The sequence below is a fragment of the Chiloscyllium punctatum genome, chromosome 3 (assembly GCF_047496795.1).
Source record: "Chiloscyllium punctatum isolate Juve2018m chromosome 3, sChiPun1.3, whole genome shotgun sequence".
NCBI classification, from domain to species: domain Eukaryota; kingdom Metazoa; phylum Chordata; class Chondrichthyes; order Orectolobiformes; family Hemiscylliidae; genus Chiloscyllium; species Chiloscyllium punctatum.
In genome coordinates, this window is record NC_092741.1 from 93619209 (window position 1) to 93637600 (window position 18392).

General features: G+C 40.2%; 1 protein-coding gene across 4 annotated transcripts in view; it reads left to right on the forward strand.

The window, feature by feature from the left end:
- cd2ap (CD2-associated protein) overlaps window positions 1-18392 on the forward strand; it is a 238933-nt gene that overhangs the window by 160183 nt on the left and 60358 nt on the right. For 3 of the 4 annotated variants that reach the window (XM_072556564.1, XM_072556581.1, XM_072556589.1), the window contains 4 exons: window positions 2502-2596; window positions 5835-5933; window positions 7780-7836; window positions 15535-15571. In XM_072556564.1, coding sequence (XP_072412665.1) covers window positions 2502-2596; window positions 5835-5933; window positions 7780-7836; window positions 15535-15571 — 288 coding nt within the window. The remainder of the gene's footprint in view (window positions 1-2501; window positions 2597-5834; window positions 5934-7779; window positions 7837-15534; window positions 15572-18392) is intronic. The other variant, XM_072556572.1, reaches the window with a different exon arrangement.

Sequence of the window (18392 nt, forward strand, 5' to 3'; positions counted from 1 at the left end):
GAAGAACATGTGGTTGTGTAATCACACGTTTGAGAGCGGAGTCAAAAATTAGCAAGCAGAGCTTCAATAGTAGTCCTCTCCAAATTACTCCCAGTACCACATGTAAATGAATACCAAAATAGGATGATGCATCTGATGAATGAGTTGTTGGAAATGTGGTGCAGGATGGAGAATTTCAAACTTGCGGAATACTGGGGCTGGCTCTGGGTCCTGTATAAGTCAAACAGGTATCTGAACGGAATCAGAAATCCGAGCCTTGAGTAGCATTTTGCTTATGCAAATAGGGAACATTTAAACTAACTCAGCAGAAGTTTGGGAGCCAGGGGAATGTTGGGGAGTAATGAGAGGGTGCATAAAAAATTGGGAAAAGCAGATAACACCAGAATAGAGAATACTAAGTTAGTAGATGGATTCAGAGTGAGAAAGAAGGTGATGGGGTCTTAACACCAACTCTAGAAGGGCTGGACTGGTGTTCAATGTGCCTGGTTGAGAGATGTTCAAAGAGGGCCGGAAAGGAAAAGTTGGAGCTGTGCCATCTTTGGTTAAAGAGAACACTGTAGTTCAAGGGTTTGTAAAGATTGGCCCAGATATTACAGAACTGTCAGTCTAACTTAGTTGAGGAAATTTCAAGAAGCACTTAATCCTATTCCAAATGATAGTCACATGGAAAAATGGTTGGATTCAGGGTCTGAAAATGTGTCGCTGGAAAAGCGCAGCAGGTCAGGCAGCATCCAAGGAGCAGGAGAATCGACGTTTTGGGCATGAGCCCTTCTTCAGGAGCCCTTCTTCAGGGCTCATTCCCGAAACGTCGATTCCCCTGCTCCTTGGATGCTGCCTGACCTGCTGCGCTTTTCCAGCAACACATTTTCAGCTCTGATCTCCAGCATCTGCAGTCCTCACTTTCTCCTGGATTCAGGGTCTATAATGTACTACCCGGGAATGTGGTGGGAATAGGTTCAATTAAGGCATTCGATAAACATTACGCAATTATTGAGATGGATGCGTCTTTGCAGGGTTACAGGAGAAAACATAAGAGATTGGTATGAAGCCAAAATGGTCAGAGAACTGGTACAGACTTGATGCGCCGACTGGCCTCCTTCATAACAGTTCTGTGATTCCGGTGCCTCTTCGCTGGGGTGCAAGTTTTTATTTGGATTATTGCTTTTGTGCTGCAGTTCTTTCTCCGAGTTCTAAAGTTTCTTTAAACACTTGCAACTGCTGACTGCCTGGGCTGCCTTTGTGGTAAAAATTATTTTCTGTAAGTCTTTTATCCTGCTTTGAATGATGATACTTTTCTGCTGTTTATCTTGAGGGACTTATGTGACGTTCCTACAGCTGTTCACCGTGTTGCATGTTGCAGAACTAATCTCTGGCAGGTTGTGATTGGGCTGAGGGGAGGGGGAGTGATCCCAACCAGCTTCCTTTGCCTACTTTTCATTCCTCCTCTTCACCCTCTTCTTTCTGTTCTTTGATCGAGACCATGACTCTTCTATCCCATGAATAAATAATTTTTAAAAAAGTTATTGCAGAGGACCTGTTCAGTTCACAGTGACAATGGAGAAGCCACTAATGAGTCTTAACAAGAGAGAGCAGTAATCATAGGAACAAGATGTTTATTGCCCGATAACAATAGGTACAAGTTACTTTGATTTGATTTGTTTGACATAATTGCGAAGACTATTCAGAGCCAGAGATGTCATGTCTGACTACTCGAACCATAAACTATCTTAATTCTCCACCCAAGTCTGTGTGATATAATGCAATAAATTCTCTGGACTTTAACTCTTTCAGCAACATCACTTTAGTCACCAAGTAGTGATGTCATATTTCAAAAGAAAGCTGAGCATTGTACAGGATTATAACAAAATCAATCTCGTGATATGTTAGGCCTTATGTATATAATAGAAAACAACATGAAGCAGTCGACCTAAACATTATTTAATAATTTCTTGACCTGTATTACATTGTGAAGGAGTGCAGTAACTACATGCTACCAGTTAGTTTGTTGTGCTTGGTCAGTAATCTGTTCTGCTTTTTGAATGACATTTTTGGTTATATTTAATTTTTTTTCTATAATATAATCCATCATGTTTTCTTTCAAGTGGATTGTCCTGCATATTTAATTGTTTTGTGCAGGGGATTGCAATTTGATAATGAAACCATCCTCAACTATTTAATTTTAACTGAACTGTCTTATTCAAGGTTTGGGTGATACAGCATGGATTTCTAATAATTAAGGGAAAACTGGCTAGGGAGAAGAGTGTGTGCCTGAGAAGTTAGTGCTCCATTTGGAATGTTGCAATTTGGTTGTGATTGTATTTCCATTCTTAAAAAAAGTAAAATGTAGTGGGAAGTGATACATTTGAAACATTTTGCATAATATGAATTTCAAAACTTTGTTAATTTTCATGGAGAAATACAATAAATTATCATAATGACTGTGGGGGTGTTCCTTTTCAAGCATAAACAATCTCATCTTAATGCAATTCATTTTATTTCAGTTAAAGAATTTTGCAAAGCAGTTTTTGCATATGATGCAACCAATTCTGACGAACTTAGCTTTAAGGAAGGAGATCACATCCTGCTGACAAGCAAGGTAAGCTTTCCCTAGGTTGGAAAAATATCAATTTCTAATTTCATAAATTCCTCATCACTTGAGATATCGCATTAATGACTTGCCCTTAATTTATGGCCCAATACGTTTGCGCTGATTTAGATAAAGTTGCAATCTCAAGGGAAATCACTAACTTGCAAAAAAGAAATTTAAACTCCCAGCAGAACACAAACAAGATTGCATAAAACTTGAAATTTTGCTCCAATTTTTAGTGTAATGCTAAAGCAAAAAGCAGCATTGACTGACTAAGTACAGTTCTAAAGTCTAATGTACTCTAAACTACAGCAATTATCCCCTTTTCAACACAAGAGGAGACTGAAAATCTCCCTGTTGTACTTCACCCTGCCCTTTAAGTAGATGCTGCATTCTTTGAGCGAGTCCAAAATGGTTCCCAGCCCCTATTGCCTTTTCCTTGGGCTGCTGTCACAACATGAATTATCTTAATGATCTCTTCCCCCAGCCAAAGTTGAGTCTTCCAACTCCACCTGAGTCTTCACAACCTTGGTTCCTTCAAATGGACCAAGAGTTCTCATCTGCTTTGTGTTGGGAACAAAAGAAACTTAGCCTCTAACCTGCTGTCATCGTTCTTGTGACTTCATTCTTGTCTGAGCTACAACATGATCTAACAATAGGCCCTCTATACATATAGAAATATTAATGAGACCATAAGACCATGAGAAATATAGGAACAGGAGTAGGCCATTCAGTCCTTCAGGCCTGTGCCACCATTCAATAGGATCATGGCTGGTCACCACTCCACATTTTCCTCTGTTTCCCCCATAACTCCTGATTTCCTTGACTGATCAGGAATCTATCCATCTCAGCCTTAAATATGCAAAGCACTCTGCCCCCATATTTCTCTGTGGCAAGAAGTTCTCAAAGCACTCGGAAGAAATTCCTCCTCAACCCAGCCTTCAATTCAAGGTTTGTGTAACATTTTGTCGATCGGGTGCTATTTGTTGTTGTAGTTGAGGATATGTTTGCTGAGCTGGGAGGTTGATTTGCAGATGTTTTGTCCCCTCTCTAGGTGACATTCTCAGTGCTTTGGAACCTCCTGTGAAGCGCTGCTGTACTGTGTCTTCTGGAATTTGTCTGGTTCCGTTCCTGTTGCTTCAGGTTGTTTGTTATAATGGCTGGTATATTGGGTGAGGTCTACGTGCTTGTTGATGGAGTCGATGGATGACAACATCAAGAACATAAACACAGACAAGGACAAAGCAGTTGTCTCATTTGATGTAATGGCACTGTTCATTTCAATTGACAAAGCCTTAGCCAGGGAGACAATAGCCAACCTCCTGGACAGGCAGAACAGACAACTTGATGGGAACCGATCAACAAGGACTGCATACTCAAACTACTAGACCTGTGCATGACGACACACTTCACATTCAACAACCAAATATACAAACAGGTCAATGGAACACACATGGGCTCATCCATCTCTGGGCTCATAGCAGAAGCAGTGATGCAAAGACTGGAACAAACAGCCCTACCACAAACCTGACCCAAACTCTGGATTAGATAAGTAGACGTCACTTTTGTAATTATGAAGAGAACGGAAATCAAGAACACATGCAGGAGTATCAACGCCATGCTCACAAGGATCAGATTTGTGTGAGGAGGAAACCAACAATCAACTCCCACTCCTGGGAGTGATGGTAGACAGAACAAAAAAAAACAGTGGAAGCACCACAAATACCTCTCCAGAGTATTCTCCAAGAACGGATATTCCCGCAACATCATCCACAGATGCCTAACAGACAGACAACGTGAAGAGGACAAACCACAACCTAACTCACTAGTCATGCTACCTTATGTAAAAAAAAAGTCTCTGAACTGACAGCCAGACTTCTCCAACCACTGGGATTCATGACAGCCCATAAACCAACAGACAGGTATGCTTAGACAACAACTCACCTTATACCCATCATGTGCAAGACAAACGTAATTTACAAAATTCCATGCAAAGACTGCATGAAATATTATATAGGACAAATTAGCAATCCTCATCCACTAACACCAATTAGCCACTAAATGCCACGACCAGCTGTCCCTTGTAGCCAAGAGAATAACTCAACGAGCATTGGACAATCCAAACAGAAGATAGTCAGAGAATTTCTAGAAGCATGGTACTCCACGGACTCCATCAGCAAGCACATAGACCTGGCCCAATATACCAGGCACTACAATGAACTGGAACTAGGTAACTGGAAGCAGCAGGAACAGAACCAAACTCATGCCAGGAGAGGCAGTACAGCAGTGCTTCACAAGAGACTCCAAAGCACTGAATACATACCTTGACAGGGGGCAAAATGTCTGCAAATCAATTTCCCAGCTCAGCAAACATACCCACAACTAAAACAGACTATTGGCACCCTTTAATTCTGAGACTATGCCCTCTGGTCCTAGACTCTCCATGAGGGGAAACATCCTCTCAGCATTTACCCTGTCAAGCCCTTTTAAGAATCCTATATGTTTCAATACGATTTGCTGTCATTCTTCTAAACTCCCAACCTGTTTAGCCTTTGCACACCATACCAGGGTGAAGATGCTGAGACTGCCTCTATGAAATAATATGTTTGCTTACGTAAGAAGGTCAAAACTGTCTCAGTGTTCCAGATTTGGTCTCGCCAGCACCTTGTACAGATGCAGGAAGACTTTTTTTACTCTCACACTCCCTAGCTATTCTCTCAACTCACAACTCCATTCTCCTTTGTAATTAAATTAATTAGATGTAAATGTAACAATTATAAAACCTGACAATGGTAATGTCTCCTTGGAACTTGGAACCTAGTAGTCTCTCCCTCATTAACATACGTGTTGGAGTTATTTTTGACAGTAATGAATATCTTGCACCTTCCACGTAAAGCAGTCTGGGCCCCTCTTCACCTTCTATACTGATTGTCAACTAATCATTTCCATAAAAATAATTCATCTTTGAAGTCTGTATTTCTAACTTTTTATGGAGGGTGTCAGTTTGGCTTCCATGATAAATAATGTCGAAAATAAAACTTTTTTAAAAAGTTAACATATAAGCCTGGTGTGTTCTTGAAAATAGGCATTCAAAGCCTTTTCAATTGCTTTTAGATTTAGTTTCTGTAAACTGATCTCAACAATTGATTAATACCTGGTAACAGTACCTTGTTTTTTCTTAATAACCATGCAACTTGTCAAATTCCTTTTGCACATTAAAGGTTGTCCAATTTGCTTCCCTTTCCAGGATACAGGGGATAAGGGATGGTGGAGAGGAGAACTAAATGGCAAGCAAGGGGTCTTCCCAGACAACTTTGTGGTTGTAATTGCAGAAACTGAAAGAGAGGTGGGTACACTGAGAGAGGTTCAGGCAGAGCTTTCTGTCTTGTCATTGCTGAATAGCATTGGGCTTTTTTGTCATTACATTTCCTGGTATATTTCGAATCATTTAACTGCCTTGACATATCTCTGTACAAAGTGAATAAATCCATTTTTCAATCCTAGTGACATTCTGAGCTGTTGTTCATTACAGCTCCAGAGCAAATGACAGAGACCTTTCCCATATAGTGTGTCCATTTTTTTAAAGATGACAACAGGAAGAATTGTGAACCAGAGTTGTAATGTAAAAGACGAATAGTAAACGGTGTTGAGAACTTGGAGCTATATCAAGTCAGGAGAATATAAATGAAGGGAACTTAGCAGTATTATTTAAGGGAGCGATTGAAGCAGAGAGGGGAAAGTAGAAGGGTTAGGTAGACAGGTTAGATACGACATAGTTCTCCTGTTTAATGTTTGTTGTACGTGCTAGGTTTCTCTGGATTGTGCTGAAACAGGCATTTTCTTTTGAATCCTGAGCTTTAAGTTTGAAAGCGGAAATAAATATGATTTGTTGTTATTCAGGCAAGTAATTAGCAAACATGGTTACATGAAGGTTTGGAATAAATGGTGGAAAAAAGATACTGGAGGAAAAATAGTGTAAACGCAAAGTTATAATTTGTATATGCTTTAATATTTTAGAGTTTGCATTTTAAGGGTTTAATGATTAACTTGTCATACTTTCGGGAGCTGTGAATTTTGTGAAACCAGTTTGAAGGGAAGAGTTCATGAGGTTAACATTGGAAGAGTTATAGGAACGGAGAGAATCAATATTAAGGAACATTAGCTTCTTTCTGTCTCACAGGATCAGGTTTTTTTGTCCTGGGAGAAAAACCCATAGCTAAAAATACTTTGTTTTTCCACTTGCAGATGTCCTGTTGGAAGTTAGATGTATGAAACAGTTTCTCCTGAAGAGAAGTGAAAAGTTAGAACCATTCAGAAATAGATTCTTTGTATAAGGATTTAAGTTGGAGAAAGTGGGGATTGCAAATGCTGGAGATCAGAGTCGAAGATGTGGTACTGGAAAAGCATATCCGGACATGCAGCATCCGAGGAGCAGGAGAATCGATGTTTTGAGCATAATCTCTTCAGTGTCAGAATTTAGTTTAGAAAGTTCCAAACCAGAAGTATTTCATTAGAATTCTGAAGGAGTTATTTGGGTGTTAAAAAGGTCTCAGTTCAGTTGTGCGATTCATCAAGGTGTAGAGGCTGTCAACCTCTCAGGGCCAGGAATTGAAAGATACAGTTATGTATGCGATAGAGGAGAAAACTCTTTCTGGCGTTGGAGTAGAAAGAATCATATTTTGCCTTGTATTTGAAAATTTGTGACCTATGCCAATGGTTTGGTTTATCCTGGTATATCGTCGTCCCTTTGCAGATTAAACTTCTAATTAATTGTTAAAATCAAATCTGCAGCATTGTGCGCTTATGTGGGTGAAAGACCACCATGTTACTTAGAAAACAAAGCTAAGTATGATTTATCAAGCCAGATTTCAGTTTGGGATCTGACTTTTGTCCAATCATGATCACTACAATAATTGCTTACAATAATTTTCTGGCCATTTTGTATGTCACAATAGTCACTTTGATCCCAAAGAAAATAAATCATCATTTATTTTAGGTGTTTTACATTTGCTATGAAAGTTAAATAAACAAAACTAACTTCTGACTTCTACAAAGATAGCTGTAGATTGATAATGTTACTGTTCTTTTTCTCCTCTTGTTCTTTCTGGAAAAAGAATTTTGACACCAATTTCTTGCACAGTACCATTTCACAACTGATACTGTAATAAAAATTCAAGTCTCTTTTTATACAGGTTATTGCTGTTCCTAAACCGTCAGCAAAATTACCTTCAAAATCAGAGCTTGATGATGTAAGTTACCTGAGGGGACAAACAAATGATCTATTGTAGGATGTTCCTATATGACTTTAATAAATTGGTCTGTAGTATAGTACCCATGGGTGTTTCAAATGAGCTACATATAGTTGCACATAAACATGTAAAAAAGACACAGCAACTTTATTCTAAAGTGTTTTGTATCCTGATCTCAGGAGAAAATATAGTGTGCAGAAGTCGGGGGGGGGGGGGGGGGGGCGGGGGTGGGGGTGGGGAGGAGAGAGAGGTGTTTGGAATTATTTGATTTTCCTTCCTCCAAAAGAAAGGGAAGAAGATCTATACTGAATTTTATTGTAGGAGTGAGTAACTTGTGTGGAGGAGTTGAGTATTATCTGGTGGTTTCTTCAATGATAATGAAAAATTGCACACCGTTCTTGAATGCATGCAGAGATGTAATGATTTTAAATCATTCTGATCATTGTGTTCCCGAATTGTTTTCATTGGAATACTTGGGTGACTTTGTCTCAGCGTGTAGCTCCTTTTTATATTTTTGCAATTAAGCAACACAAATACATATATCGTAGTTTTAATGGGGCTGGCATGTGCGAAGCTTGTCAGCCATGCAGCTTAATAGGAATATTGGTTCTGACCCACAAAGTTGTAAAGTGAAGAGAAACAAAGTGAAAAATATAAATAAAATACATTATATCAAATGGTTTTTAAAAAAAAGTTATTCAATGTTTATGATTGTAAATTTCGAGGCAAAATATTTTTGGGTCCTTCTGTTAGCAAAGTGATATTTGAATGCTCAATGAACATTTTTGGCTAAGGATAAAGAAAAACTTATCTAAACAAAATATGGCACACTCTCTCACTCCTGGTCTTTCTAAAGTTTCTCTTTTTGTTACTACAAGACTGAACCACTTGCATCATCAGAAATAAGTATCTACCACTAGTTACTTATCCAGTTATAAAGATGTGTCAGGGTGTTTATTTTCCACCATAGACACGATAGTATTTTAAATACTAAAGGCTTGCAATTTGTTTGGAGTTAGATATTCTGTTACTCAGAAGCAGGTTGTGATTAACTTCAGTGTTGATGTGAGTAGCAGGAAAGGAAGTTCAGAGTTGTCTTGGATAAATTTAGTCATTAACAACTGTAAAATGAGTGAAAGTGTTTTCACCAGTGTGACTGACACGAATGCGTAACTTTGAGAATATACTCTTGTTATTTGGGCAAATGTAGCTTTTTCTTGCACAGAAATGGCCCACAAAGGGTTTACTGATTGATTGTATCATCCATTATATCTGGGAAAACTGACACCAACTGGTTTTGTGGTTCTTCTCTATCTGAGCCTGCCTTTATAATCTCAGTCTTTTGGCTCTGTATCTTCATTATGCACCAACATTCGCATCAGTAGCAGAAAATAGATTAATAGTAAGATTTTTCTATTATTACCTCCCCAGGTTTTTCATTCTTTTCTTTTCCTCCAGAAATAGACCTCAGTTATTTATAACTTGACACTAATAACTCATATTTTTGCCATGATTAATGTTCTTCTCAGTTTTAGGGGTGGTGGGGAGAGACACTTGAACAAGTGGATACAGTTTAAGAATACTACAACTCTTTTGTTTTGAAACAGATGAGAATCTTTTTCCCCACTGTGTGTCATTAATAGATGGAATTCTATTCTCCAGCACGGTGGGCGGCACGGTGGCACAGTGGCCAGAGACCCGGGTTCAATTCCCGCCTCAGGCGACTGACTGTGTGGAGTTTGCACGTTCTCCCCGTGTCTGCGTGGGTTTCCTCCGGGTGCTCCGGTTTCCTCCCACACTCCAAAGATGTGCAGGTCAGGTGAATTGGCCATGCTAAATTGCCCGTAGTGTTAGGTAAGGGGTAGATGTAGATGTAGGGGTATGGGTGGGTTACGCTTCGGCGGGGCGGTGTGGACTTGTTGGGCCGAAGGGCCTGTTTCCACACTGTAAGTAATCTAATCTAATCTAATCTAATCTAATCTAATCTAATCAGAGGTGACTGAATTTCTTTAAGCTTGAGATGGGGTTCCTGGGGTTTGTGGTGATGTCATTTCCTGTTCATTTTCTGAGGGGTTGATAGATGGTATCTAGATCTATGTGTTTGTTTATGGCATTGTGGTTGGAGTGCTAGGCCTCTAGGAATTCTCTGGCATGTCTTTGCTTAGCCTGTCCCAGGATAGATGTATTGTCCCAGTCGAAATGGTGTATTTTTTTCATCCGTGTGTAGGGCTACGAGGGAGAGGTGGTAGTGTCTTTTTGTGGAACCCCATTTCCAGGGACGCCATCCAGGACAAACATATAAATAGAAAGCAGGAGACAACAGCTTCACTTCACTTGGAGGTCGCCACTGATGATGTTACCTTGCCAGGTAATGAAACGTCTGGATATCAAACCTACAGCTCAGCGAACAACTCTACACCCTAAACCTCAACCTGAGCTACAAACCTTGCAAACTCCTATGGGCTCAACACGCTACAACTTGCCTGAAAATGGGAAAGGAATGCCAACCGAGAGAGTTCCACCCGCGAACAACTGTACTTCCTGCATGAATGTTTGAGAAAACAGGTACTGCCAAAATGTCTCCAATACAAACCGCCAATAAAAACACCTCAAACCAGAAGTTTAACAGAACAAAACGGCCACAGAATGCTCCAAGAACTAATCAATGACGCCCACCACAGACTCCGAAAATACAACGGGGTAATTGTGCGCCAAAAACCGTTATTCAACAAGCAACAAATCAAGAATGGACAGATGCGGTAGAACGAGCCATAAACACCAAACAACGACAAACACAGATAAAGAAAAATTGGGACCTGAAGAAAAAACTTGACAAACTCGCAAACAAAGACAAAACCGACAACACTGGCATGGAGAAAGAACTTATCAGACCGGACCCTATCAGACACAGAAAAAGCGGTACTAGTAAAAGGACTAAACTTCAATTACCAGGACGCTGACAAGAAGGATTTCCTAGCGGCATTGCAAACCATATTGAAGGACAACAAACTCCGGGAAGAAACACAACAAACGATCAGACAGACGGTTGCACCTACTCTGAGCCAAAAGAGGGAAGGAAACAAACTGAACACACAAGAAAAGAAAGCCCTAGAAAACCTCAAAAAAGACAAAAACATCGTTATATTACCTGCAGACAAAGGTCGGCTCACAGTCATCCTGAACAGAAGGGACTACATAGAGAAAGCCAATGCACTACTCGCAGACACCAACACCTCCCAACAGGTGGTGCAAAACCCGACCCTACAACTAGGAAACAAAATTACATATCTTCTAAGAAAATTACACAGTTCCGGACAATTAAACAAGACTGAATTCAAGAAAATGCAACCAGATGGGACCAACGCCCATGATTCTACGGACTACCAAAAATCCATAAACCAGGAGCCCCCCTCAGACCCATAGTCTCACTACCCGGAACACCAACTTACAGACTGGCCAAAGAACTACACGCAAGACTGAAATACCTAGTAGAAGAGTCATGGCACTCCATCCAATCCACCCAGGAATTCCTAAAAATGATCAAAAAACACCAAGATAGAGGAAGACGAAACAATGATCTCGTTCGACATAACAGCACTGTTCACCTCCATCAACATCGACCTGGCAAAGGAAACACTTATCACACTTTTCGAAGAGACCATCACACACGCCCCAACCACCATCAATCACATTACCAACGAAAACATCATGAAGCTCGTGGACCTGTGCCTCATCACCCACTTCACCTTCAACAACATAATCTACAAACAAACCAACGGCACACCCATGGGATCTCCACTATCAGGATTCGTAGCAGAAGTGGTAATGCAAAGACTAGAACCAACCATCAAACCAAAAATCTGGGTCCGCTACATAGATGACACCTTTGTCATCACAAAACGAAACAAGATAGAAGAGACATTTAACATCATCAACAACACCCTCACAGACATAAAGTTTACCAAGGAGGAAGAAACCGACAACAAACTTGCATTCCTGGATGTCACAGTTGAAAGAAAGGACGAAGGAGAACTACAAACCTGCGTATACAGAAAACCGACAAACACTGACCAAATACTGAACTACACCAGCAACCATCCCAACACACACAAACGAAGCTGTATCAGAACACTATTCCAATGAGCCACCTCACACCGCAGCACAGATGAACTATGGAAAACAGAGGAGAACCACCTATACAACGTATTCAAGAAGAACGGATACTCAACAAATACAGTCCGCATATTCCTCAAGAATAAACCACGGCAAGCAGACCAAACACAGCCAGAAACCCTAACCACTTTACCATACATCAAAGAAGTTTCAGAAATGACAGCCAGACTACTAAGAATCCTAGTAGCACACAAACCCATCAACACACTCAAACAAAAACTAACAAACTTAAAAGGCCCAGTACAACCCATGGACAAAACCAACGTCATCTACAAAATTCCATGCAAGGACTGCTGTACAAACACTCCTTCGGACAAACAGGAAGGTAGCCACCAGGATACACGAACACCAGCTAGCCACAAAAAGACATGACCCTCTCTCCCTCGTAGCCCTACACACAGATTAAAAAAAACACCATTTCGACTGGGACAACACATCTATCCTGGGACAGGCTAAGCAAAGACATGCCAGAGAATTCCTAGAGGCCTGGCACTCGAACCACAACGCCATAAACAAACACATAGATCTAGATACCATCTATCAACCCCTCAGAAAACGAACAGGAAATGACATCACCACAAACCCCATCTAGGACAAACCTATCAATAGAAAGCAGGAGGCAACAGCTTCGCTTCACTTGGAGGTCGCCACTGATGTTACCTAGCCAGGTAATGAAATGTCTGGATATCAAACCCACACACTATACTCAATAACCTGGTCTGCACAGTCTTCTGTGGCAACAAATTCCAAAGATTCACCACTCTCTGGCTGAAAAGGTTTCTCCTTATCTCCATTCTAAAAGGTCTTTCATTTACTGTAAGGCTGTGCCCTCAGGTATTAGTCTCTGAACAATGGAAACATTTTTCTCAGTTTTGAATTAACTAGGCCTTATCCTAAAACTATGATTACGCTTCTCATATACAGGGCACTGGTATCTGGAGTACTGTGTACAGTACTGATCCTCCACACTATGTAAGAATATACAAAATAGAAGCAGGACATTATCACCCTTAAAGACTGTGTTCCACAATTCAGCAAGATTAATACTGACTTGGTTGTCTTCACTTCCTGCTCTCCTCCCATAGCCCTTGATTCAATGACCCAATTTTCACTGCCCTTAGGGATTAGTTCCAAGTATTAATGTACCTCCTAACCAATTTATCCTCCTATTCATCTTAAATTGGAAATCCTTTGCTTTGAAACTGTTCCCCACAATTCATCTTCAAAGGTGTACATCCTCCCAGTATATATCCTGTAAAGTCCCATTACATAGTTATTTGTTCACTCAGATATCTCTCATTCTTTTACTCTCCCCAGTCTGCTTGAACTTGCCCCATTAACCAACCCATTCACACAATCAGCCGAGTGAACCTTCTCTGATCTGCTTCCAACTCAAGAAACCCCTTTCTCCTTCAATTCTCTGCCCAAAGGCAGGGCCAACTCAAAACTGCAAGATCTCCCAAGTGTTCCTTTAGCCAAGTGCTTTTTTACTTGTGTGTTGTAATCCTCGAGGTATGGATTGTGATAGTGGAGTCTCCAACTTTTTTGTTTCGCTTGGCTGATCAGGAATTTGCCTGCATTTCTAAGCTGCCATATGTATATGTTGGAAGGTTTACCAGTTCATGTCTAACAGGTTTGCCCAAATTGTTATTTTAATCATTCGTGGGATGTGGCCTTCACAGTCAGACCAACATTTATTGCCCCATTAAGAGTTGTCCTGAAGAAGGTGGTAATGAGCTGTTGACTGCTGTTGGCAGTCCATCTGTCGGCAGACTCAATGCCATTAGGGAGGAACTTGCAGGATTTTGGCCTAGCACCATTGAAGGAACAGCAATATTCTTCTAAGTCAGGATGGTGAATGGCTTGGAGGAAAATTTGCAGGTGGTGGTGATCCCATGTATCTGCTGTCCTTGTTCTTGATGGCAGTGAATGTGGGTTTGGAAGATGCAATCTGAATCAATTTCTACAGTGCATCTTGTAGATGGCACATGTTTCTGCTTGTAAATCAGTGGTGGTGGAAATTCATGGTTAAGAGTGGATGTGGTGCTAATCAAATCGGCTACCTTTTCCTAAATGGTCTTAATTATGAGTGTTGTTGGAGTTGCACTTATGCATGTAAGTAGGGGATATTCTAACACTCCTGTGCTTTGGAGTTGGTAGGTTTTGGGGAGTTGGAAGTGAGTTCCCTTCAGCAGATTTCCTCGCCTGCTCTTGTAGCCGCTGTATTTATATGACTAGTCCAGTTCAGTTTCCAGTCAATGGTAAGCCCCCAGAATGTTGTTTGCTGAAGGAATTCGTAATGCCATTGAATTTCAGACAGACAATTTAACCATTGTCCTATGTTGGTGCCTGGCCTTTGTTGGTTTGCTTGTTACTTGCCATTTGTTACTCCAAGCCTGAATATTAAAAAGTGAATGCACTGTAGATGCTGTAAATCAGAAACAAAAACATAAATTGCTATAAGACTGAATATTATGCACGTTTTGCGGCATTTGAACATAGACTGCTTCAGTACCTGAACAGTGATTAATGATGCTGAAGCAGCTGACGTATCATCAGAAGTAAAAATATAGCTCAAGCTGAAATTGGTTTATTTCCTCTCTTCAGTTATTTTAAGCTGTGGCTTCTAACCAGCAAGTCAGACTTTACAAGTATCTGGAGAAGGAAGAGAGCAAACCGTCCTGACCGGCCAAAAGGATCATCTCAGAAATCCCTGTGGTCAGAAGCCATAAATTTTCTAAATGGCTTGCTGTTGTTTTCTTCAGTATTATTTAAATATCACAATTTGTTAGCATCTTCACATTTTCCTACTCATATCTCAGCGTCCAAATAATATTTGTACATTGTGGATAACAGCAGTTGTCAACTACTTTTCTAGAGTTCCACTTCCTCCTTTCAGAATCTTCCTAATCCCTTTTGTTTTCTAGCCATCTTTCAAATCATTGTCCTACATGGCTCTTGACTCTTATGAACCTTGCTAAGTAAGTCTTTTCAAGTTTAGCACCGAAATTACAGGCAAACCTGTGTTTTATCTTGACTTTTACCCTTCCTTCACTCTGAGATTGCATTCGTTTATATTAAACTGATTAACAATTAATTTAGACTCCAAAATTAATGGTACAGGATAGTTTATTTCAGTTACTTGTTATTCAGATGCCTTCATTGCTGTTCAAGGTATCCTGACACCTTGACACCTTGATCTTATTGATGATCAATGAGAAATTGGTCTTATAATTTACTTAACACAATGAATAAAACTCATTGAAGTATTTGGAATTGTCTTTTTTAAGCCTTTCTTGAACACGTCAAATTTTTACTTTTACCCATTCGTAAACTGGTCATTTATTTCATTTCAAAGAAAAAACTGTTTTTGTGAAATCTGATGGGCCAGTTTAGTCTAATAACTACGAAACTCAAAGGGGTGAAGTCACAGCATGATGGTTGGCACATTTGAACAGCATGCATTCAGCAGTGGAAAAATTATTGTCAATATTCAAACTCTGATTTCTTTTTTTCTGTTCATAGAAACCAAAAAAACTACTGTTATCAACAAAAGTCCAAGGTAAGCTTTATTCATCGTCCGTTGAAATGAAATATTGCACTGTTGTAACCAGTGTCTGATGGGGTGATTCGCACATTGTGCATGCTAACTTCATTCCATCTTAGATTAATTAGCAAATGATGGGCATCTTGACAGAAGGAGCAAAAGAACTACTGCTTCAGTAAGATTTAAGAAGCAAATGCTTTTTCAGCAAAGCACTTGGCCAATGAAGTACTTGTTACTGCTCATATGATAACGAAGCAGCCACTACTGGGACTTTCAAGCAACGATGAATAAATCCAGATCATCTGGTTGACATCATCTGGAAAACCTATTCGGTCTCTAAGGTGAAAGCTGCTATTAATCTTGTCTTTGCTGATAGCGTTGTAGTTTCAATTAACAGTCGTTATTAGAGCTTTGTTGAGAGAAGGAGCACGTTATATTAAAGAAATCCACTAAACAAGATGTAGCTTGATGTTCAAATTGCCATTATTTTGATTTCACTAGTAAGCTCCTCCCAGTCATTCACCACACTTCAAGGTGACTTTCAAGACATTTTTCAAGTGTTGTCTTTGTCTTTGGAATATGGACCAATTGAAAGTTGAGAGAACAGATTCTGATTGGAGGCGCACTGTTTCTGGCTGGCTGAAAAATGTCCAATTCAGTTGATTTTGCAGGAGTTTTGCCTGAATGCTTATAGAGCTGGCTTCAAGAAGGAAGCTAGCATTTATTCAGTGGTTCCCTCACTGAAACCAGATTATGTGGCAAAGATGTTGTGTGGTTGGAATTTTACTCTTATCAGGGACACAAGTGAGTCACAGTCTGGGTCTCAGACAGTGCAGGAGGGTGGTGATAACAAGCCTGTCTAAATGTTTTAATTAACCTATTCAGGCATGTTATGGCACATGTTTTGGGCAGGTGAGATTTGAACTAGATCTTCTGACCACAGGTAGGGACACTACCACTGCATCATAATAGACTTACAACATCTCTGTGCAGTGGGAGCTGTGAGCTGGTGTGGCTGATCTCGTGCTGGATGATCTCACGCTGGATGATCTCACTAGTGGTGGGCTTTTGAGAAAGGTGCCTGGAAATAGTCATAGAGATGTACAGCATGGAAACAGACCCTTCGGTTCAACCCATCCATGCCTACCAGATATCCCAATCCAATCTAGTCCCTGCTGCCAGCACCTGGCCCATATCCCTCCAAACCCTTCCTATTCATATACCCACCCAAATGCCTTTTAAATGTTGCAATTGTACCAGCCTCCACCACATCGTCTGGCGTTCATTCCATACATGTACCACCCTTTGTGTGAAAACGTTGCCCCTTAGGTCTCTTTTATATCTTTCCCCTCTCACCCTAAACCTATGCCCTCTAGTTCTGGACTCCCCCACCCCAGGGAAAAGACTTTGTCTATTTATCCTATCCATGCCCCTCATAATTTCGTAAACCTCTGTAAGGTCACCCCTCAGCCTCTGACGCTCCAGGGAAAACAGCCCCAGCCTGCCCAAAGTCTCTGCTTCAACATTCGTAGGAATTAGAATCATTGGCTGACCAGGTCTTAGTTGATAAGAAGCATTTTTTTGTAATGTTTGGGGACAGGCTGAGTTTCTTAAATGAAGAGTTGAAGAGATCAGTTAAGGCTAGTGCAGAGCGAACCATGATCTTCTGCATGCTGTAGATCATGTTTGTCTATGGTGGTGGGTTTAGTTTTGGGGCACAGCTGATTGAGTTTTGCGTTTTCCATCTCAATGGTACTTCATGACTTAAATATTTGAGAAGGTGAATAATTGCTGTCAACTAGATTATAAATGGTGCAGGGAATAGTGCATAGCTTTCATGACACCAGTCTGAATTTTAAAGGCATCCCTTTCAGTTCACTGACTTGACAGTTGCTGTTATATTTCATGAAGCAGTTGTAAAGTCGGGGTTAAAATACTTTCACTATCTAATTACCTAGAGCACTGTCCACAGAACCTTGCAATTTATTAAATCAAATATGTCGTTCAGTTTTCTGAATACAGTGCAGAATTCCTGGTGGTGTTCCTGTCGTTTTTCTTGAATTGTTCTAGCAACAACGATCCTATTTGAAGTTCCCGTCTGGAAGATATCAAGCCACACTTGGCCTCTGGCAGGAGGTCCTCAGCGTTGGGAACTTGACGATACAAGAGAACATATTTCAGGGTTTTTCCCGTTACAAATAGTAGAAATACCTCAGACGTTTTCATAGCTTAATTTATCTTTCTTGAAGACAACAAATTGCCTCATTTCCAAAGTTGAAAGAAGTAAAGAGAATTATTTTCTTCCTTAAATCTGCAGAATGAGTACATATCTTGATATGAAGAAGGCTCACTGGTTTTGAAGATCTCAACTGTGATTCTTTGAGCCATAGGTTTAGTTGTTGTTCATCCATTTGGTTTCTTGTTGCAGCTCAATTATTTTTGGTGGTTCATCCATGAATTTAACCAAAGATTACCATGTATTAGTCTGCAGAGTAACAACTGTGACTGCGGATTCTCAGTTGTTTGAAGTTTTTTTTTCTAGTGTCAACAAATGGCATTATTATTCTTAAAATGTGAGACCCTCCCCCTGTAACTCGAGGATTTTTATCCATTTGACCTTGGTTCTGTAGGTGACCCAGGTGAAGTTCGAAAATGCTTCCTTTTTTGCAAAGTTAGCCGTATAGCTGGTTTTCTCTGGCTTCCTCTTCTCACCTTTAATCTTTTGTCTTTGTTGCCTTTGTCTCAAAACTAATCTCTCCACTATAGACATACATGATCTAAATCAAGCAGAAGATGATTGTTCACTCAGCACTATGATCTGTTGAATTCTTCACAC